The sequence below is a fragment of the Plectropomus leopardus genome, chromosome 19 (assembly GCF_026936395.1).
Source record: "Plectropomus leopardus strain MGB_pleo_1.0 chromosome 19, ASM2693639v1, whole genome shotgun sequence".
Taxonomy (NCBI): Eukaryota; Metazoa; Chordata; class Actinopteri; order Perciformes; family Serranidae; genus Plectropomus; species Plectropomus leopardus.
In genome coordinates this window covers 10877780-10899788 of record NC_142194.1, presented here as the reverse complement: position 1 = coordinate 10899788, position 22009 = coordinate 10877780, and the positions used below count along the sequence as shown (strand labels likewise).

General features: G+C 38.8%; 3 protein-coding genes across 5 annotated transcripts; all 3 read left to right on the top strand.

The window, feature by feature from the left end:
• The first annotated feature begins 74 nt into the window (after positions 1–74).
• Positions 75–7739, top strand: acadsb (acyl-CoA dehydrogenase short/branched chain). Its single transcript, XM_042508384.2, has 11 exons — positions 75–223; positions 1519–1681; positions 1777–1877; positions 1968–2174; positions 2293–2463; positions 3322–3447; positions 3529–3621; positions 4764–4853; positions 4967–5104; positions 5524–5623; positions 6091–7739. Exons 1-11 carry the CDS (start codon positions 191–193, stop codon positions 6165–6167), a joined length of 1299 nt encoding a protein of 432 aa, XP_042364318.2. The 5' UTR covers positions 75–190; the 3' UTR covers positions 6168–7739.
• Positions 7740–7894: 155 nt separating this feature from the next.
• hmx3b (H6 family homeobox 3b) lies at positions 7895–14698 on the top strand. 2 transcript variants are annotated; one of them, XM_088070123.1, is made up of 3 exons: positions 7895–12221; positions 12316–12630; positions 13419–14698. In XM_088070123.1, the coding sequence occupies exons 2-3, from the start codon at positions 12351–12353 to the stop codon at positions 14006–14008; spliced, it is 870 nt and encodes a 289-aa protein (XP_087926249.1). In that variant the 5' UTR covers positions 7895–12221; positions 12316–12350; the 3' UTR covers positions 14009–14698. The 2 variants fall into 2 exon arrangements, with proteins under 2 accessions (XP_087926249.1, XP_042364455.1); XM_042508521.2 differs by having other exon boundaries at positions 7895–12630.
• Positions 14699–16011: 1313 nt separating this feature from the next.
• bub3 (BUB3 mitotic checkpoint protein) lies at positions 16012–21409 on the top strand. Of its 2 annotated transcripts, XM_042508019.2 has the most exons (8): positions 16012–16212; positions 17371–17565; positions 17664–17733; positions 17867–18018; positions 18452–18610; positions 19641–19818; positions 20048–20264; positions 20992–21409. In XM_042508019.2, exons 2-8 carry the CDS (start codon positions 17371–17373, stop codon positions 20999–21001), a joined length of 981 nt encoding a protein of 326 aa, XP_042363953.1. In that variant the 5' UTR covers positions 16012–16212; the 3' UTR covers positions 21002–21409. The 2 variants fall into 2 exon arrangements, with proteins under 2 accessions (XP_042363953.1, XP_042363954.1); XM_042508020.2 differs by lacking the exon at positions 20992–21409 and having other exon boundaries at positions 20048–20268.
• Positions 21410–22009: the final 600 nt, after the last annotated feature.

The following is a 22009-nucleotide window of genomic DNA, read 5'->3' as shown; positions in this document are numbered from 1 at the left end:
TTCTCGTTGAGTTGCTCATTCCCCTCGCTCCATGCTGATGAAAGAAACGCCAATGTGCTCAGGTTTCAAATAGTTAATGCTAACACACTGACATAAAATGTTGAGTGTCTGACTCGCACAAGGGGCACCTGAACGCAGCATCATTCCTCTGACGCACACATGCGCGCATGTAAACATTTTATAACATACCATGGCTGCACCGTTGTTCAGGATCTTGTCGAAGGTGAGACTTAATAATATTGTCATAGTTATTAACATTTACCTGGTTTCAGCACTGATTTTGATATATTTCGCATTGTGTCGAGCCTTTATCCTTGAATTACATAACGTAACCCTAGCCGAGTGTTGTTGGCGTTATCAGCTAACAAATGGGTAATGCTAGCATGAAAGCACAAACGAACCACACAAAATCTGCAGTAAAAAGGCCAAAAAAATACATTTCAACATTTTACAGGGAATACACCTTACAAATTGCCTTGTCGCTAAGTTCACAGACATTGATACTTTGTGCTACCTTTGCAAACGCAACACAGGAACTATTACACATCTCTTTTTTTGAATGTGAAATATCCAAATAATTTTTGACACCTCTGGATTCTCACTTCTTTGAAACCTCGAACTCAGTTTACTCTGTTATTATAATAAAGTAGAGAATAGTACTGTTGAATATCGAATGAATTATCTCATGCTGAACGCCATTTTTTCATTTACAAACATACATTTTCCAAGTCACCTCCTAAGTGTGTGTCTTCCCTCCTGGGACTAAAAGCTCTCCTGAAATCACTCAGTTTAAGTCATCCAAAAAAACAAGTGTCAGACTTTTGGAAGATTCTGCCACTTTCTTCCCAGAATCCTCTAATTGAATGTACTTTTATATTTGTGTCCCTGTTAATCTTTTTTTGTATATGTTCTGTTTTTTTTTGTTTGTTTGAGTTCTTTTTTAATTAAATTACATATTTATTTTCTCATCTGCTTATTTGTCTATCACATTTTCACCATTTTTATTCTGCACATATACTTGCATCTTTCAGAGATATCGCTATTTTTACCCGTGCTGTTCCTTTTTTCTGATGTTTTGTATATGTTATTATTCATTTTAGAAATAATAATAATAATAACAACAATAATATTAAGAAGGAGAACCATATAGAAAAGGGGGAAAAATCTGAAGCAGGAGCTGTTCACTGAAAGAAATGATTAACTTAACATTAGTCAGAATTGTTCTGACTAATGTTCTCACTGACATTTTTGTCAAAATTGAGTTATTCATATATGCTTATACTTTGACAACCTATTGACATTGTGTAGAGTGGTTTTTTTTAAGTTATATCCATTTTGGACTCTTTATTTAGAAAGAAAATATGTTTATATAATTTATGCCATTTGAAATAAAAAACTTTAAAGCTTAATATCTAAAAACTGCTCAGAAAGCAGATAGAACCTTAAAATTTTAAGGTGGCGAATTGTGAATTTCATGCAATTTGCATATAGATACTAACACTGTTGTCTGCTGTTCAGTCGTGCAGACAGCTCTCTCGACCATGGGGTGCATGCCAGGTTGGATGGAGGAGCAGGTCCACCCATCCCTCCCCAAATATGGCCTCAGAGCAGGCAGCAGGGGGGGTCTCCTTTCCTCCCCTGCAAACATATTCAGAGGAGGAGAGCATGATGAGGGAAGCAGGTGAGCTGGACATCATGCAGCACATATCCTACTACTGCTGACAGCAGATGACAGTAATTCCTAAAACATTAAACGCATGTTTTGTTCTTTGACAGTTAAAAAATATGCACAAGAGCGCATCGCTCCGTTTGTGTCGAAGATGGATGAAAATTCAGTCATGGATGAAGAAGTGATCAAATCTCTCTTCGAACAGGGTGTATGTAATCCATTGAATTGTGATGTTTTATTTCACCTAAGTCTGTTTTTTTTCTATACAGTGATTATGATATTTATTTACTTTGTGCAGCTCATGGGCATTGAGATTGACCCAGAGTACAACGGCACCGGCTCCTCGTTCTTCTCCTCCATTCTGGTCATTGAGGAGCTGGCGAAGGTGGACCCCTCTGTCGCTGTGCTCTGTGACATCCAAAACACACTCATCAACACACTGGTTTCCAACCTGGGTACGGCAGCTCAGAAAGAGCGGTACCTCACCCGGCTGTCCACTGACATGGTGAGCAGTTTACTGAAAGCTGAAGATATAAAACAGGATGGTGTTTAATGATCAACCTGTGCCTTTTCTGTATACACTGTAATGTTTTTCCTCACTTCCTCACGTAACTGTGTCACAGATCGGAAGCTTCTGCCTCTCAGAAGCTGAGTCGGGGAGTGATGCCTTTGCTCTGAAGACGCGTGCTGAAAAACACAAAGACTATTACGTCATCAACGGATCCAAAATGTGGATCAGCAATGCAGAGCAAGCAGGTGTTTTCCTGGTGATGGCCAATGTAGATCCCTCTGCTGTGAGTAACAGCTGATCTTTCTGTTCTTTTTGTCTCAAATTAGCTAAAAAAAATTCTCCATAACTCCTCTAGGAAGATCTTAAAGGAATGCTTCATCCCGAAATCAAATATAAATATTTTTTCTCTTACCTGTGGTGATATTTATTAAAAACATTTGGTGTGAGTTGCCAAATGCTTTCTCTTCAGTATAATTGTACTAGATAGCACTTGGCTTGTGGTGCTCAAAGCATCAAAAACATACATTTGAAAAACTCAGCAGCAATGTGTCTTTCTAGAAATCATGACCTGGTTACTCAAGATAATCCACTGGGTGGGTGCAGTTTCGAAGAAATGAAAATGTTCCTGAAACAGCTCTAAACAAGGTCAGGGATTATCTTGAGTAACCAGGTCATGATTTCTGGAAAGAGACATTGCTGTTGAGTGTTTTGAAGTGTTTCTTTTTTTCCATAGTTCTCTGAGCATCACAAGCCGAGTGCCATATGTTTCCATTTTAACAGAGAGAAGGCAGACATCTCTAAGGCAAATATCGCCAACTCTTTGCACACCAAAAACACCAAAACAGTCTAGATTACTAACAGCACTACAAGTAAGAGGAAAACAAAATGTATTTTTGATTTTGGGGTGAACTGTCCCTTTAATGTTAAAATGCCTAATCTCATGTCACATCACGATGATACCTGCTTTTTACGGTAATTTCAGATTATATTTGCCTGTTAAATACCATAATGCAAAAAAAGCAACATCACAAATTGTAAACCCAAACTTTGTCATAGAGATAAATGAAGACCTCTCCAGCTCAGTCTCAACAAAAATGTACATCTGCTTATGTCTAAAGACAAACTCACTTCCATTTGACAGGGTTACAGAGGCATCACCTGCTTCATCGTGGACCGGGACACGCAGGGTCTTGAGATTTGCAAGAAGGAGAACAAGCTCGGCCTGCGCGCGTCCTCCACCTGCCCGCTCAACTTTGACAATGTCAAGGTACCACTGAACACCTTGTACTGCACTGGAACATTGTGAAACAATATTGTGACTTTAATAGCTTTTTACTTTTCCTTGTAGGTGCCAGAGAAAAACATTTTGGGACAGGTCGGTCATGGGTACAAGTACGCCATAGGAATGTTGAATGAGGGCAGGATTGGAATCGCTGCTCAGGTAAACATTTTTTTTGAATGATATATTTAAAGGTTAACTTTGGTATTTTTCAACCTGGACCATATTTTCCTATGTTTTTCTGTCTAAATGACAAATTGTAACAGTGTTGAGTGAGAGCGCTGCAGCCTTCAGCAGCAAAACAGGCTGCAGTTGAACTACTCAGGGCATGTTTGCATCCTTAATTTCTATCCACATCATGCTTTTTTTGCTGCTGACAGGTATTTTAAGTGTCTGACGACATTATGAAAAGGTCCCTGCTGAGATAGGTATTTTTGTTGAAAGAGTGGCACCATTCGTCCAACCAGAACCAGCCCCTATATCCACCAGACTCCATTTTAATAATCAGTCATTTTATTGTAAAACACTACATTCAAAGTCGACAGAAACAGAACAATATAACATACTTGGTTTGTCTTTCCACATTTCCAACAATCACTAACTCTGAGTTGGTTTAAATTAACCCTTCATTTACCCAATGAGAAGTAAAAATGTTGGGAAAGGAGGGACAGACAAATGCTTGACATCAGGAAAGCAGCAGGGGAAAACGTGTGCGGCCAGCATATTTTCACCTCTAACTGTGAAATAAAGGGTTTATTTCAAACAAACCAGAGCTGCTGATTGTTGTTACAGTGGAAGAAAAAGAACCAAGTTGGCTTTTGTGAATTCAATTATGTTTTTGTCAAAGTGTGTTTTACACGGATAAACTTGCCGTTTATTTAAATGGAGTCTGGTCTGTTCGGTGACGGCAGTTTCGGGGCTGTTTCTGGTGAACCAAAAAGGATATTACTCTTTAACAAAAAGGGTGATCTATGCAGGGATTCTTTCTATAATGTTGTCATAACCTCACAATAGCAACTTGAGCCTGTCAGTGGCAAAACAAACAACTTAAGTGGACACAGTTGACAGTGCAAACTTGCCCAGAGTAGTTACATCGCAGCCTGTTTTGCTGCTGCCAGCTGCAGGACTCTCGCTCAATACTGGAACGGTTTCACAGGCTGTTGTCTCCATTAGTCACTTAGACATTTAAAAAAAACATGAGGAAAAATGCCTACGTTCGGCTTGAAAACAAGCTAAATGTGCTTTATTCAAGATTGCACTGTGTAGAATCCACATATCACGTGTGCTAACTTTGTGTGTTGCAGATGCTCGGGCTGGCACAGGGCTGCTTTGACCAAACGATTCCTTACACCAGACAGAGAGTGCAGTTTGGAAAACGCATCTTTGACTTCCAGGTTAAGATCCACAACAGACACTTTCACATCTTTGTGATTTTTCACATTATTCTGGTGGCCAGTATTTTGTTTAGCGTGTCCTCATGGTCCTTATGGTACTCTTCGAAATCCAGGGCATGCAGCATCAAATAGCCCACGTAGCAACACAGATCGAAGCAGCTCGGCTGCTGACGTACAACGCTGCTCGTCTGAAGGAAGCAGGCAGACCTTTCATTAAGGAGGCCTGTATGGCTAAATACTTCAGTGCAGAGGTGAGCTGACTGCACTTTTTCACATAGATACTGTCCCTCGGGAGGTGGGAATCGTTAACATGTATTTTTATCAGAGATGTTCTGATACCATTTTTTCCTTAAATTACTGATTCTGATATCGAACTTGGAACTGTTGTGTGATTTCATCTGATTCTTGTGTGTGAATTTGTGTTTTTTTTACATTGTTTGCGCCTCTAACCGAAGGCAATTTTCTGTCACTATTTGATAGACAATTTAGTTTTTTGAATCTTGAATAATTAATTAAGTGAATTAATTTCATAAGTCTGTGATATATGTTATCTATCTTATTTATTCTTGGCCAGAAAACTTGTGTTAAAAAAAAGATAATGTCAGTCTTAATGGAACATCTTCCTGGTTAAAGTCATTCTAATATATTTGTTATGTTTTATCTTCCTCAGGTTGCAACACTGACCACATCTAAATGCATCGAATGGATGGGAGGGGTCGGCTTCACCAAAGACTACCCCGTAGAGAAATACTACAGAGACTGTAAAATTGGTGAGTGTGACTTACAGAAAAATGTTGACTTGTTTGCACTGTTTGTTAGATTGCTGCTGGCATTCGAGCTGCTTTAAGTAACTGTGACTAAAGCTACAGTGTAGAAAAGGACACATGAGGGCTGTGGGAAGGTCAGGTGTAGCAGTTTGTGATTGGACCAGAGAGGGGCGGAGAGCGGGGCTGATAGCAGCAGCGGTAATCAGACTCTGCAGGAATTCCCCCGTCTGACCCCTCAGAGTGCCATTATACCAACACACAGCCAGGGAAGTTGCCAGGGCAAAATGTCACTTTTCCTGTCAACACCAGCATTTTGGCTCCCCGGCACACTGAGCTACATAATAAACCCTCTTTGTCTCCTGATAGCGAAAGCTGCAGGTTCATGTGCCGCGGAGGGGAATTTGACAAAATCGACCTTGTTTTGTTCAGCAGGAATTCACAATAATACTTTGTTTTGTCTCCGTGTGCAGGCACCATTTATGAAGGTACGACAAATGTGCAGCTATCCACCATGGCCAAGTTTATTGATAAGGAGTATGATCACTGAAACCATCTGACTGACATCTGGTGGATCGCACTCTGCTGTGTTACACTCCATTTACTTCTCCCCAAATGACTTTGTGGGGTGCGTTACTGTAGTTTGCTGTTTTTTTGTTTGTTTTTAGATGTTTGTTCACAGCATCACCCATTTTTTTACCCCAGTCCACCCTGAAATCTATACTTTTCCTCTTACCTGTAGTCACATTTGTTCGGTGTGAGTTGCTGACTGTTGGAGATATCAGCCGTAGAGATGTCTGCCTTCTCTCAAATAATAATAGAACGAGATGGCGCTCTTCTTGTGATGTTAGAAGCGCCAAAAAATACATTTGAAAAACTAAATAGCAACATCTCTTTACAGAAATCATGACCCGGTAACTCAAAATAAACCACAGACCTTATTGTGAGCAGTTTTCACTTTCTACTGAATTACACCTGCAAACAGTATCACCGTGCTGGTCTACCATCTACCCCACTGAAGGACCTAAAGCTTAAGGTTACATTACAGTTATATTTAAGACTTTTATAATGCCAATTTAAATTAAAATTACGACCTTTTTTGCACTAAACATTATAATTATTATTAAGAATAAAACATTAACCAACAAATGTTTGGGGACAGGGACAACTTTCAAAATCAATAACCCTAACCCTAACCTTACCCAGCCAAATATTCATCATAACTAAAAAATATGACTCTTTTTAGTGCTGTTAACACAAGAGGCATCCGGTAAATGAACCTAAAAAGATCATGTAACCAGTTATTTTGAGGTTTTTCAATGCAACGTCAAAACAAAACAATTCATAAAATCCTACTTGTAGCATTTTTAAGACTTTTGAATAATTGATTTAAGACCTTTTAATACAAATTAAGGTCTTTTTTATTTATTTATGAATAAAACAACTTTATGTGTTTCAAAAATGCATTTTTTGATGCTTTGAGCACCATGGGTAAAGTGCCATCTAGCTCCATTATGTTGCAGAGAAGGCAAATCTTTACAGCAGATATTTTCAACACTCAGTAACTCACACCAAAACATTCAAGACTGATAACCAGCTCTACAGGTAAGAGGAAAAATATGTAGTCGCAAATTTTGGGGTGAACTTTACCCTTAAGGACTTCCCACTACTAATGTTACTGATGTTTCCCCAGCTTTAGGGTTAACGTTGATCTGGTGCAATCATTTTTTCCTCCGTTTTCTATCAGACCTTTTCAAAAGTCTGGAAATAAGACGGTTTGCAGAGCTGTATCACTTGCCACTTGCCATATCCTCTGTTTATTTAGATATGATGAATCACATCAAAATAACACAACTGATCCATATGTTTCGATATGATAGTTTTGAAATATATTGAATGGGATTTCTTTGAAATTTTCAGTGCCTTCAGAGGGTCGGCTAAGACTGAGCTCAATCACTAGAAATAGGTCTGTTGTAACATTTCACACTTAAATGCTCCATAAATTTTGTACAGTTCCTTGATGGTGAAAATAAGGAAGTAATTATGCATCATATAGAGAAACTCTCTGTACAGGGGGATTACTTTGGTGATATCAATAAATGTGAAGTATGCTGTAGTGCAATTGACTGTCTTTCCTTGGTGGAACTGAGGCAGATTAATACTAAACTCTGTCACTAGATGGCAGCATCCTCCAGAGTGACAACAGCAGCTTCTCACTGCAGTCAATTACCGCGTTATTTAACAGCCTGTCACCTCTAATGATATTTTATGTCAATTTAATTATGCCGGCGCTTCAGATGAAAAGAGCCTGCCTTGCATAATTGACTCACCGATCATTTTTCAGGTGAGATTGATTACATTTCCATGACCTACATGTGCTGTGGAGAATACGTTTATTGTTTTACACAACACAGACAAGCTGTGTCCAAGTACACCGACTTCTAAAAGCTGTAACTGTTATGACCTTTTGTAAAAATGAAGCTTGCAAGGTATCTGTTTAACAGAAAGTCATTAATCACTGACAGTACTGAACAATATTTGTTAACAGGGATGCAAACGGTCAGACTGATGCCCACTGCAATGGCAGAAACTGACATTATTGACTAGCGTTATACATAGAGGTAATAGTAGGGAGATAGCAGTCAGGTCAACTTTATTTATAAAGCCCATTATCACAAATCAAAATTTGCCTCAGAAGGCTTTATAACATATCACACCCCTGTGTCCTTGAACCCTTACAGCAACTACGGAAGAAAAAAAACAAAAAAAAGGGTAATTCCCTCGGCCTAACATTCAGCGTATCAACAAGACTGTATTTATTTGCCTTTGTTGGGGACAGAACAGAGATTATTGACAATAAATAGATAGACAATAAAGACATATTCTATTGTATTCTATTCTATGTTCTATTTTGGCATGGGTTTAATGTAGCAGATTTGTCAGCTAAACCTTCAATCTTTGAAGTCTATTCCAGCATAGTACTACACAGCGCTGACCTACAGGTGAGCTTGCCTCCACTTAATAAGACATGGCTTCCCCTGAAAATATGATTTGTGAAATTTGGGGGTCTCTAAAATATTGACACTATGCTATTTTTGCCATGCATTTCATTTTGTCCCCCGTATCTTCATTATCACGGATCATGCTTAAAATTTGCCTATTATGTGTGTGTGATTCATGCATGAGTGTGATGATTCATCTCTCAAGGACTTCAGTAAAGATAACAGCATGTATGCCATCCTTGCCATCACCATGGAAGCATGGCTGCACAATATCATAAACTTAACTCATTTTAACTCAAAGATCAGGAAAAAAAAAATCAAATGTGCAGACATATAGCAACCTGCTTGCAGCTATGAGAGTTTCAATAAAAGTCACCCACCACCCCCGATAACTCATGCTGTTTACGTCAAATTCTGACCTTACCTATGTTATATAAGTTAAAAATCACAACATCAGACAAGTTTTTTGCCTTTTTTAGGTAGCAGGAGTGAAAATTAGTCATCCTCAACATTTGCTGTGTTATGGTTTCAGAATGATGAAGACAGTTGGAGAACAATTAGATAAAAAATAGGTTGTAGGCTGTACGGGATCATATTTTTCCTCGGCAACTGTCATGTTTTTCGCAAATGATTTTAAGGATTCTATTATCTCAAATAAAGAGGGGGTCATTTCCTCGGACCCCCCTTGCTTTGAGCAGAGCCCCTGAATGTTTACAACATGTAGCTCCGCTCCTGTTATAGAATAGAGTAGAGTCTGCCTGTTAATGTGTGATTAATCAGATATGAACACAACAGTTTTAAATTAAAGACAAACTGAGAACAAAATGTTAAGATCAGCTCCATGTTAACCCAGACATTTCCAAAATCACTGAAACCAAAAATTGAAACCGAGTCCTGCCGTTTGCATCACTGATTGAGTGTACTTTGTTTCCCCCTCTGATCCACTCTGACTTGTTCCGTCTATTGTGCAAGCCCCCGTTTAATGAACATAATCTGATGAAAAGACAGCTATCTGCTTTTCACTTTGCATCGGCAAACGCAGCTCAACTGGCCTCTTTCTCCGCCCCCATCTTTAACACAGCTATGAGACCTCTAATTATGCAGGGATTCAAGTAGCTTTTCACAAAACACAGTGCTGTCCTCTAGAGCTGGAGAGCGCTCAGTGGGCTAAAAGGACAGGCTGCATGTTTGTAGGTTGAGCAAATTCAATTGATTTGATTAGGTCTCTACATCTGCTTCAAGCTTTGTTTAAATTTTGAGTCTTAAATGCATCCCGTGGTGTGCTTTCTGTACTGATTTTTCTTTATTTTCAGGTATATAAATTAATAATGCTCAGATAAAGAGTGGCAGACATACATTTTTGTGTTTGCTTTAGGATCTTCTATGCAAGGTTCTATATGAAAAGCAAATTTCAAAGACCAGTTGTTTGATTAAAAATAAAATATACACAGTTCCCTCAGTTTCAGGGGTGTAGCACTAAATTCTGGGCCCTGGGCACAAGCAGTCTCTGTGGGCACCTCACCCTTTCTCTCTTGATCCTCGTCTCTCTCACACACCTTTTGATTATTTTTTTTATCAGTTTGCTTTCTTTCCCTTTCCTTTCTTTCTTTTCTTTTTAGGAACCCTGATTTTCTTTTTTTTTTTTTCGTTTTGAAAAAGGCGTGACCATGTACGTTGGTTTTCCAGCAGCATAAGAAGTCACTAACTTGGCTCTGGCTTTAGACAAATCCTACTGCTGTGGTAGACTAAACCATTTCACGCTTTTAAGGAGTGAGAGGAACCACAAAGACCTTCCACTTTATTAAAACATACAAAGTTCAGTCTTTTAATATGATTAATTCTGACAAATTTAATTTATTTAGGGTACTGCTGACCTTTGTTTCCTAAATATTTTCTTAAACTTAATAAACATAGTGTCTGGGCTGCCGTAATCTTTTTAGGCTGACTGAATTTGAAAAGATAAGTTGAATAATTACAAAATTACCTCAACTTGTCTTCTCATATTCAGTTACCTTTAAACTGTAAGGCAACTCGGACACTGACTTTTTTACATTAAAACAAATAGTTTCTTTTTACAGTGTAAGAGAAAAGCAGTTTGACATTTTACGAATATAAACGTCATCTCTTTTCTGTTCATTAGTGTCATAATCGACTGCATAATTTGATCCCACTTGATCACAATAATGTCTCATCGAACATACAAATATAATTTGCTACCTCCAAGCACAAGCATTGTTATAATATGTGACCGAAACGAGATTTGTTGTGTCATCCTCATGCATTACATCACCTGCTGCCCCTGTGGCTTTGCAGGCTTTTGTACAAAGCTGATTTGAAAAGCCTTTATCACAGCAGTGAGCATTCAATTTGATGTCTGCCTGTAGCACTTCCTGACTAATAAAATTACACTGAAGTCAGTGAGCTCTGGTTACAGGAGAAATGCAGGTACATGTTGCTTTCCTGTTGCACACAGGTGGAACTGGTATTTGAAAAACGAATGATTGAGGATGCAGCAGGTCACAGAGTTCAACATCAGCTTCAACCAATGGTGTTGTTAGGCCTGGACATCAGAGGCTTCAGCCTTAAGTGTTTTATAAATAGTTCTGGATCTAAATATATAGGCTATAGATATTTTTCAAAAATAATAGGCCAAGATAACCCCAGACGTAATAATCTGTCACTTGTTTCACTTGTACTTGAATAGATAATTACATTCCTCTAAATGCTAAAATTTTCAAATGTAAAAAAAAATAGACTACATACATTTAACTATTTTTTACAGTAAATATTTTTTAAATCATAGAAATATTTTTTAATTTCTAAATTTCTAGCATTATGCACTTAATACCAATTACTGAGAACTACTAATATTTTTCTGATTATAATTCAAAACTAATAGGGAAAAAAAAGTTTTCATGGATGCCAGAGCACATAAAAGAATAAAAATAGAGCTTGTTCATTTAAATTAAATAAAACAACATTTAAACAAATCCTGCAAATGGATCCCCATGGACCCCCCTTCTGGGCTGAGCCCCCAATGTTCTCAAATTCTAGAAACACCCCTGGCTTCAATAGTCAAAAAACAGGGCCAATCTATAATAATCTATCTTTATTGCTTTAATGAATAAAACGCGATAATACTGCTTATAAACTGAAGTCTCCTATTTAGTTTGTCGTTTTGGTGGCTCAAATTTGTGCGTAAAATATGCGTAATTTGGGTAATATTTGTGACAAAGCCAGGCTGTTTGAGGTGTGATAATCCCCTGACCGTTTATTCAATTTACTGACAGGTGATTGCGGCTCGTGCACGCCCCCCAAAACCCCGAGACATTCTCCTCTTTAATCTAATTGGATGGTAAGTGGGTGCGTACTGTTGAGCCCGGAGCCAAAACGCTTGCGCGCGGCCTTTCTCTTTAGAGTCTATTCTCGTCACAGCCCCTCGCGGTTTCATCTCAAATCCCATTTGCTATTGTACCTGCCCAATAGCAGACACCGAGCGCGTTTTAACTCGGATGGCATTTTTTATTCCATCAGTACACAGTCTGATCAGTATCCGGCTCAAGTTTGACGCAGTGAGGTCTCAGTCTGATCCGGAGCTTCTGGTGACTTTTCTTCTTCTCTCTTTCTCTCGCGTAGTTTTATCAGACAATTTAAAAAATAATCTTTTCTTAAAGGTGTTTTCCCTCTTTTGGTAAGTTTTGATGGTGATTCACATCGGACAGTGAACGGTGATGGCAGACTCTGATGCGCAAGAGACTCGCCAACCCGCAAAAGACTCGCCTTTCTCCATCAAGAACCTGCTGAACATCGAAGACAAACCCACGAAGCCGAAAAGCTTCATCGGCTCGTCCAAAGGAGTGTTTGAAGGCAGCTTCTTCTCTCGGCTCGGTGACTTGTCTTTCCCTCGGTTTGAGCTGCCCGCACAGAGAATTGGACTATCGGCGCAGTATTTGGAGAGAGCGTCTACATGGTGGTACCCATACACGCTCGGGACTCATCTGAGGACTGGAGGTAAATAATATCATTAATTTTGGGTCTGGGGAAGAAAAAGTAATCATAAATTAGATGGGTTTTTTTTTTTTTTACAGGAAAAGGCTACAATTATGTCATGTCATGTAAATATGTTATATAGGCCTAATTGATATGGGATTCAAAATAAAGCTTATATATGTATTATAGAAATTATGTCTCTTAACTCTCTATTCACCTTTAGACACCTGAGCAAATTGGCTTGATCTCTTTCAAAAACATGGGGGGAGGGAAATGAGCAGATTAAAAAGTAATGACCAGAAAATTAGCAACAAATAAAAGAAGGTTACAAAAAAATGTAAAATTAGGGGGGAAATTGACTGTAAATAATAAAAAAAAAAAAAACAGGGAAATTGCCTAAAAGAAGTGCCAAAAATGTCAAATATATAGGCTATGTTCTGTAACATTTTGAATATATAATTCTAAAAATCCTAAATATAGTTTCGGCCCCCCTCCTTTATGATTTTTTTCCCCTCTCTCTCATTTTTTTTGTCAATTTTCACCACTGTTTTTCAATTACCTCATTGCCTTTTCCCATGTTTTTGAAGAGAATGAAACGTTTTTGCTCCGGTTTCAAATGTTTAAATACGTGTGAAAGCAGCACAATAAAAACTAATGTCCATCCATGTTTCAAAGGGTTAAATATCAATAATTTAACTGAGGGAAAAATCAATAATGTCCAAAATAAACTGAAATATAAGACTATGCCGTTGCAAATCATGCAGTTACTGGCTTATAGAATTCAACTGAAATATATTTCCCCCCTGCAGGATCTGAGAAGGCCAACCTGAGAGAAGCATCCCCGACACCAGACAGGCGCTCCCCAGACCTCCAAAGAAGTGACCAAGATGCCAAAGAGGAAAGCGCCGACGACGATATCGCGCTGGATGAAAGTGACTCTGAAGAGCCAAAGAAAGAATTAGACCAGGAGGACGACTGGAGGCGGAAAACAGACGAGCTGGACTCCGAGAGGAAGCCCTGTCGGAAGAAGAAGACGCGCACGGTGTTTTCCCGGAGCCAGGTCTTCCAGCTGGAGTCCACCTTCGACATAAAGCGCTACCTGAGCAGCTCGGAGCGGGCGGGCCTGGCCGCGTCCCTGCACCTGACCGAGACGCAGGTGAAAATCTGGTTTCAGAACCGGAGGAATAAGTGGAAAAGGCAGCTGGCTGCGGAGCTGGAGGCGGCCAACCTGAGCCACGCGGCGGCGCAGAGGATTGTGCGCGTTCCGATACTTTACCACGAGAATGGGGCCCCAGAAACGACCGGGGGCCCCGCTGCAAACTCACCGGGCAGCCAGTCCCTCCTGGCTTTTCCCCATCACATGTACTATTCCCACCCGGCACTGCTGAGGCCTGTTTAACACTGACTGTGTCATAATACGCTGTACATATGTTTTTAAATGAGAGTGACCTTCATTGGAAAAAAATAAAATTTTGTATATTTTGTAGATTCACAATGTTAGGTCATATTATTATTATTATTATTATTATTATTATTATTATTATTATATGTCATTCTTTATTCTTTATCCTGCTGAAGTCCCTATTACGGCTCCAAAAGGGACAATCAAAAATTATTATTTTAATTATTAGTGAAATTGTTACATCAAAAGTGGGTGAAGATATTTAAACGTATTCAGTTTGAAAAAAAAGAGCTGGTTTTGAACGACTGTCCATATGTATTTTACAGAGATCTGTGTCGGTGTTTGTAGCAAATAATGTGGAATTTAATATTTTGATATTTTCCAATATTGTGCAATACTGTGGCTTTACATTAGCCTTTGTCCCATTTAGTTGACTTTTACAGAAAAAAATAATAGCCCGTTTCTCTTTGTAATAGTGAGGACAATCATGTGATCCTTTAAAAAAAATCCCCGAATTCTGCAGGTGATAGGCAATTGTTTTAAGACGCAATGTTTTGCCAGTCATTTAAAAGCCATGCAAGAGCCAAAAATAGCCTCTGTTTTGTGTATGTTTTTTTTTCTCTGATATTGTTATTGAAATTCTGTATATTATATGGTCTTACTCACTCAGTAAAGCTTTGGTTCCAAAAAGAAATGTATCTATCCTTTATATATTTGTGATGTTTGACAAAAACTAATCATATATTTAAGTCGTGTCCTAAAGATCTTGGGTTTTTTTTTTTAAACATTTGCGAGGATGTCATTTTTTCTTGTTTTTATTTTTCGTTCCTCGACTTTTTTTTTTCAAAGACATTAAGGCACATTGAGGGTCTGCTGAGATTATCGTGCTCTCCAAAATAACATACTACAATTGGACCATTTTAACAGTTAATTAGCCTAACTATGGCTAATCTGGTGATTTGAAAAATGTTGAGCTATTGAAGCCGAATTTTAAAGATCTTCTGAGGATCCATTTGGCTATTCTCTGTGATCTCCTGTTAGGGCTTTTGTTTTTGCTGCATAGTTTTCTTAGAAACCCAATAATTGTGCTGATAACAATAGCTTTTCACGTAAATGCAGATGAAAGTGGTTACAATTATAAGGCAAAATCAACGAATTAAATAGGAGGATCTATGGAAGAGTCAGTCTTACATTTTTACAGGGGCGTAGATTTCGGATGGGGGGGGGGGGTCAATCCACCTCTTACAAAAACATGAAAGAGGCAAAGGAGTTTTATTTTGACAAAATCAAAGACAGTAACAGCATAAATTGATGCAGAAAATGTACAAATTGGGGCATAAAAATTTGCAATTAGTACAGGACATTAGGCGATGATGCAAAAGACAGAGAACACCCCCCCAATCTCATAGGCTATGAGGCCCCCACAACACGCCCTTGAATTTCTACCAAACGGTATTGATGTTGAGTTAGGCTATTTTTCTTTTTTCAGTCTGAGAAGAGGTCTGAAATAGCCTATGCTTTCCCATAAGAGACTGTGATTAGACTTGATGTATTTGGGCAAAGTTCTCTTCAAACCACAAAAATAAAACAATAAAACAATAAAACAATAGAATAGAAGGCTAAAGATATGCCACAGACACAGATCATATCATAAAACAGTGTGGATAACCATATAAATGAGAGCTAACTCAGCCAGTCAACCTGATGAAAATGTTTTAAACAGTCCTATTGCTTTTTTCAGGTTTTCCTATTATGTAGAAGGCTGCAAGAATCCGAATAAGCTAAGTAATTATTTTCCAACTATGGTGCTATTGGTGATATTTGTATTGTATTTATTTTAAACTGAGAGTCACATAAGGCTACTCATATACAAAAAATAGGAAAAATACATTTAATTTTACTGTATTTGCCAGAGAGAAAAAGAAAGAAAGAGAAAACAGTCACGTGTCACGTGATCTGTGCTGAGACAACGGAAACATCCATTGTGGTTGAATCAACCAATCAGATCGCAGGCGGGAACTTGAACCAACCAATCAGCGTCTACCGGAGGATCCGCGGCTGCTTGTACAGGAGTTAGCTTCACGCAGTCACATTGCGCTTTAGCATTTCCACGTTAAATATTTTATTGTAAATCAAGAAATAATTACTGGTCTCTATATAGAAAAGAACAAGTCGCGTCTGAACGACACCAAACTGAGGCGGTAAGTAAAGTCAACCGCATAACAGGGTTTATAGCCCACCATATCCTAAAGCTAACGTTAGCGTTAGCACATACCGGTAGCAGTAACATTGAATGGGCTCAGTGTAATTCCTGGATGTAACGGAACAATTCGTGTTGTCAAAGTGAACAAAAACGAACAAATAACGTATTATTCAACGAACTGTTTGTACAGAAAATCATGTTATTCAGCATGTATGCTAGTTAGCACGTTAAGTACTCGGTGAGGCTAGTTGGCTAAATCCACAACCGTAGTCACAGAGCTAGGCTAGGCTAATAACAAGCTGGAAAGTCATTGATCCAATCGTATGTCAGTAGTTTACTCTCCGGATAATGTAAATTAATTATTCCAACATGTTCAGGCAGACAAAACGGCATAGCACGCATGATGTTCTGCTTCGTGAGTTTGGAAAATATATTTTTCGTTATAGAAATACGAAGGGAGCCATCTAACGTTACGTTACTATCAATCAATCATCTGCTTTGCTTTAGCTCAAAGCAAACCTTGTATAATTGCAAATCCGTATGGTATGGGTTTATCGAACATTATTCAGATCAACAACTGAATGTTCACTTACATTTAGCAGTCAAGAATCCGGATCTTTATAGCCACTTATTTGTTTAGTCGGTGGCAACAGTGGTTTGATTTTTCATGATCTTTTTTGGATTCAGTTAGTATAACATTTCGGGTAAAAAACACAATAACTCTGTTTCGAGGAATTCAGTGTAATGTATCTGCAAGAAAGCTCTGTTTTCCCGACGCATATAATGTAAATAGCTTTGTGTATCAGCCATGTCAGAGGTGTTGATTAACCTCTTTGGTCATATTTGAAGTTGTACCCCTTGGTACTTTTGATCTAGAGTGCACGGTAACGTAATAACAGCCCACAAACATAATAAATCACAGATGTAATACGGATCTGCAGCTTTTTATGTAATAGTCCCACAAATGTAATACATTTACCACAAAGGTAATAGCACTTGCCAACTATCAACCTAATCTAATATATAATTTCCACTTTTGAGTATTACTTTGTACTGAACTATTGTTTTAGCCAAATGAGTCACTTGTGCATCAAACAGGTCTCAGTAAAGTCCCCATAAAGTGTTACAGACTTTACAATATGTTTCCTCTTTGCAGATGACAGGCTCAAACGAGTACAAGCTAAACCAGGGACCGGAGGACAGCATCTCTGCTGTTAAGTTCAGCCCCAGCACAGCTCAGTTTCTGCTGGTTTCCTCCTGGGACTGCACTGTCCGTCTCTATGATGTCGGGGGGAACACCATGCGGATGAAGTACCAGCACACAGCTCCAGTTCTTGACTGTGCTTTTTATGTAGGTGACAAAATTTTTCAGTCTGTTAAAGCTCCTTGTTGCTGTGTCAAAAGCTAGAAGTCTGGTGCACACAGATAACGTTCCTCTTTTGCTTGCAGGACCCAACACATTCTTGGAGTGGAGGTTTAGATGCACAGTTAAAAACTCACGATTTGAACACAGACCAAGGTATGTCACAAACCTGTGCAGTACTGATACATTTCATTTTCAGTGTCACCTAAACCTGTCGCAGATCTTCAACTATGCAATAATTTGCTTGATGTACTTATGTGTGCTGCTCTTTAATATTATTCTGAAACAGATACAATAGTTGGAACACATGATGCCCCCATTCGCTGCGTTGAATACTGCCCAGAGGTCAATGTTATGGTGACGGGGAGCTGGGACAGATCGGTTCGGCTGTGGGACCCAAGGACGCCCTGCAATGCTGGCACCTTTACTCAGCCTGAAAAGGTAGAGCAAAAGCACACTGTACTATAATAATGCATTCAATTTGTGCAAGATTATCTGAGTTACTTTTTTCAGGGGTACCTAAACTACCTTCACATTTCTCTGCATGTTTTTTTAAAATTCAGATGAGATGGTGTTAAGGTCAAAATGACATGGCATTTTTAAAGCTTCCTGCCTTGTCAATTTGATGCATTTTTCCAAAGAATTTGGGTTTGTGGGAAGAACATAACATGTAGAACTATAATTCGAAAGAATAATCTAGAAGAAAAATACTTTTTTCTGGATCACCTACCATTAGAACACAAAGATGTAGCCATTAAAGCTGCATTGTCTTCAATAATCTTTTATGTGGATGTTAAGTAAGACTTTTGACATTGCTATTTCTGTCTCTCTCGTCTCATCTTGTCTCTCTTGCCTCTCTTGCCACTGTAAAAAGGTGTACACCCTCTCTGTGGCTGGAGATAGGCTGATCGTCGGCACAGCTGGAAGACGAGTCCTGGTGTGGGATCTGAGGAACATGGGCTACGTTCAGCAAAGAAGAGAGTCCAGTCTCAAGTATCAGACTCGCTGCATCAGAGCCTTCCCCAACAAACAGGTACACTTTGAATTAGAATTGACTTTTTTATCAATTAAAATGTGCACAGCTCTACTGAAAGATACAGACAACAGTCAAAGGTTAGGTTTGGTATTTTTGAACCTGGACAGACCCTGTTTTCCCATGTTTTTGTGTCCAAGTGACTAAGGTAACAATGATTATTGAAACTGGTCCAATGCAGCTGCAAAACACGCTGCAATATAATAATTTGGTGCATGTGTGCACCTCAATTAATAATTCAATTAATAATTAGACACTAATAGGCCGTGTCTTTGCTAACTGACAGATTCAGATTATTATTATAAGTGTCTGACAATGTATGGAAAGCATTCATGCAGAGCTAGACTTTTTTCTTCAAGAGTAAGATTTGTCTTTTTTGTTTAAGCAGACACAACCCTGAAGTTATTTTGTAATCCTAAAACACAGCTCATTCTAGGTCAACAGAAACCAAATGCAACTCACAAAAGCCATCCTGGTTTGTCTGTCTGCTGTTCCAACAATCACCAACTATGGTTTGGTGGAAATAAAACTTTAATATCACCCAGTTAGATGTAAAAATATACTGTTTTTATACATATTATATATATTTATACATTATACACAAATTAAAGTTTATTTAAATGGAGTCTGGTAGATATAACAATGGTTATTTTGGGGCGTTTTTTTGTTAAACCAAAAAGAATCTTGCACTTCAAAAAGTTCTATCTCTGTAGGGATCCTTTCCATAAGTTGTCAGACACTTTGAGTAACAATCTGAGCGTGTCAATGGCAAAAACAAACACTTATAGTAGATGTAAATTGTCAATGTGAATTGCTCCAGTTGTTTACATTGCTGCCTGTTAAATAGAATTTTGTCTCCATTAGTCACTTAGACACAAAACATGATGAAGAAAATGGGTCCAGGTTGAAAAATATTTAACTTACCCCTAAGGAAAAAAATGTAGTCCTAAGACAACATCATTTTACAGATAGACCTGTGTTAATCAAAAGAAGGAGGATGGTAACTTCATATTTTCCGTCTTGGCTCCAGGGCTACGTCTTGAGTTCAATTGAGGGACGTGTAGCTGTGGAGTACCTGGACCCAAGCCAGGAGGTGCAGAAGAAGAAGTATGCCTTTAAATGCCACAGGCTGAAGGAGGAGGGAATCGAGCATGTTTACCCCGTCAATGCCATCTCATTTCACAGTATTCATAACACCTTCGCCACAGGTACGACCGGCTAGTTGGTACTTGATAAAAGACAGTTTCTTTCTTTCTATATTTAGTTTGCCTCTGAAATGGGGCAACTTGTTTTTATAAAGCTCGTAGATTTTCCTGTGACCTTTAGCACTGAGTTGCCAAGGTTACACGAGTAACACACAGTTATTATAGATCCATATCTCAACAGTAACAAGGCCTAAATCTTTTGAGGTTGACCTTGAGCCTCTCCTTCTTCCAGGTGGCTCAGACGGCTTCGTGAACATCTGGGACCCTTTCAACAAGAAGCGCCTGTGTCAGTTCCACAGGTACCCGACCAGCATCGCCTCGCTGGCCTTCAACAACGACGGCACCATGCTCGCAATCGCCTCCTCCTACATGCACGAGAAGGGCGACATCAGCCACCCAGAGGACGCCATCTTCATCCGCCAAGTCACAGATGCCGAGACAAAACCCAAGTGAGTCTCCCTCACCTCTTGTGGCCTCACTCAGTGTGACGGTTTGCTACTCGCTGAATCTCTGAGCAGCTGCATTTACAAGGAGCACGTCCAGCTGCAGCATAATGCTGATCCGTATCTCCGTCCATCCACTTTTCAATATCCGACAGTTGAAAGATAGACAGATGAGAATTTTAAAATCCTCCCAGCAGTTTGTGTCCATGCTGTCGTAAACATACACTCAGTGAGCAGACAGATAGAAACCTGCTGTACAGCGTAATGAAATCCACTACAAAAGTCCAGTAATAGATGCCACATTTGTGAAACAAAATCAGTGTTTGACCAGAAACTCTAATAATACCTTTAAAAATATCTGAACGTTTGAGTGTAGTATATGGTAAGAAATGCCACTCAAATGCTAACACATTGTTGGTTTAGTTTAGTATAAACACACATTTCATATGTGTCCCTGTCTGGAGGAGGTTTGTCTGATTGGATCATAATGCGTCCTCACTGTGTTTTGGATGCATCTACACCTGTACTGTCATGTGATCAAGCTCTATACGATTGTAGTACGATTACCCAAAACCTATTTCAATGCAAGGTGTAAAGGGGGTCTGTGCTAAGCTTCAGACTGAAATAATAAAAGGAAACAGTATTTAATGTTGGAATATCTCTTGTCTCCATGTATCAGTTTCAGTGATTGCTCCTGAGTTGACTGAATCTTTTCTCTTTTTTTGGTTTACAGGTCAACCTAAGTCTGACTTGGAATGGTTCCCTCTGAAACCTTTATCACATTTGGGTTATCTGCTGGCATCCAGTGTACCATTACCATTTTGTCTGCTGTCGTTTTTTTAAATTTCAAAAACAGTTTTTCCTTGTTGTCTGTAATGTTTGTTAAAATGTTCCCTCTCTTCTGTGGCTCTTGTTAAATATGTCTTTGTTTCATGTATGTTCTGACAACAAAAATGCTACTTTTCTTGACTAAAACTAATTTTATATAACTCTTTGGCATATTTTGTGTGTCCACTTTGGAGTCATCAAGCATGAGCTGATTTTATGGTCATTTTTGTTGACTCTAATGTTCATACTGAAGCTGTCCTTGGATCAGTCTTTTAGCACTGAAATGAGTTTGACACAGGATAATAAAACATTTTTATCTCAAATTCTGATCATCTTCGTAAAGTTTTTGTCACATGTATTACCTGAGAAAGAGAACCTGAGAAATTTAAGGAATGTGAGGCTGTTCGCTTGATGATGTGTTGAGGGAAAGTGATGATCCAACTTATCTTGCCGAGGGCTCCACTTGCCCCCAGACAGTGACCTGTGCTGATAGACATCAGAGGTCTGCGGCCTAAACCAGATCCTGCTTTATTATTGGGGGAAACTGGGAGAAAACCACTAAACTGGATGACCCGGCTGCATCTGAGGGGGAAAAAAAAGAGTCAACTCTAAAACGAAATAATCATGGTGCTCATTTTTCAGATTTCTCTTATTTTTAATGGTGCATTATCAGTTGAGTACCCTGGGTGGTAAATTTAGATTTATCAAGCTGGAAGCACTCCGCTGATATGAGTGCTATTCATGATTATGGCTTCACTGCAGCAGTGGTATTGTTTTGTAACTCATCTATTGAGATATGAGAAAACAGTGATAGAGGGTTTGATAATTTAGTGTGTAGGATTTAGTGGGGTATATGCAGAAATTGTTATGCTTACTATTATAAAGGGTTCCCACGGTCATGAAAACCTGAAAAAGTCACATTT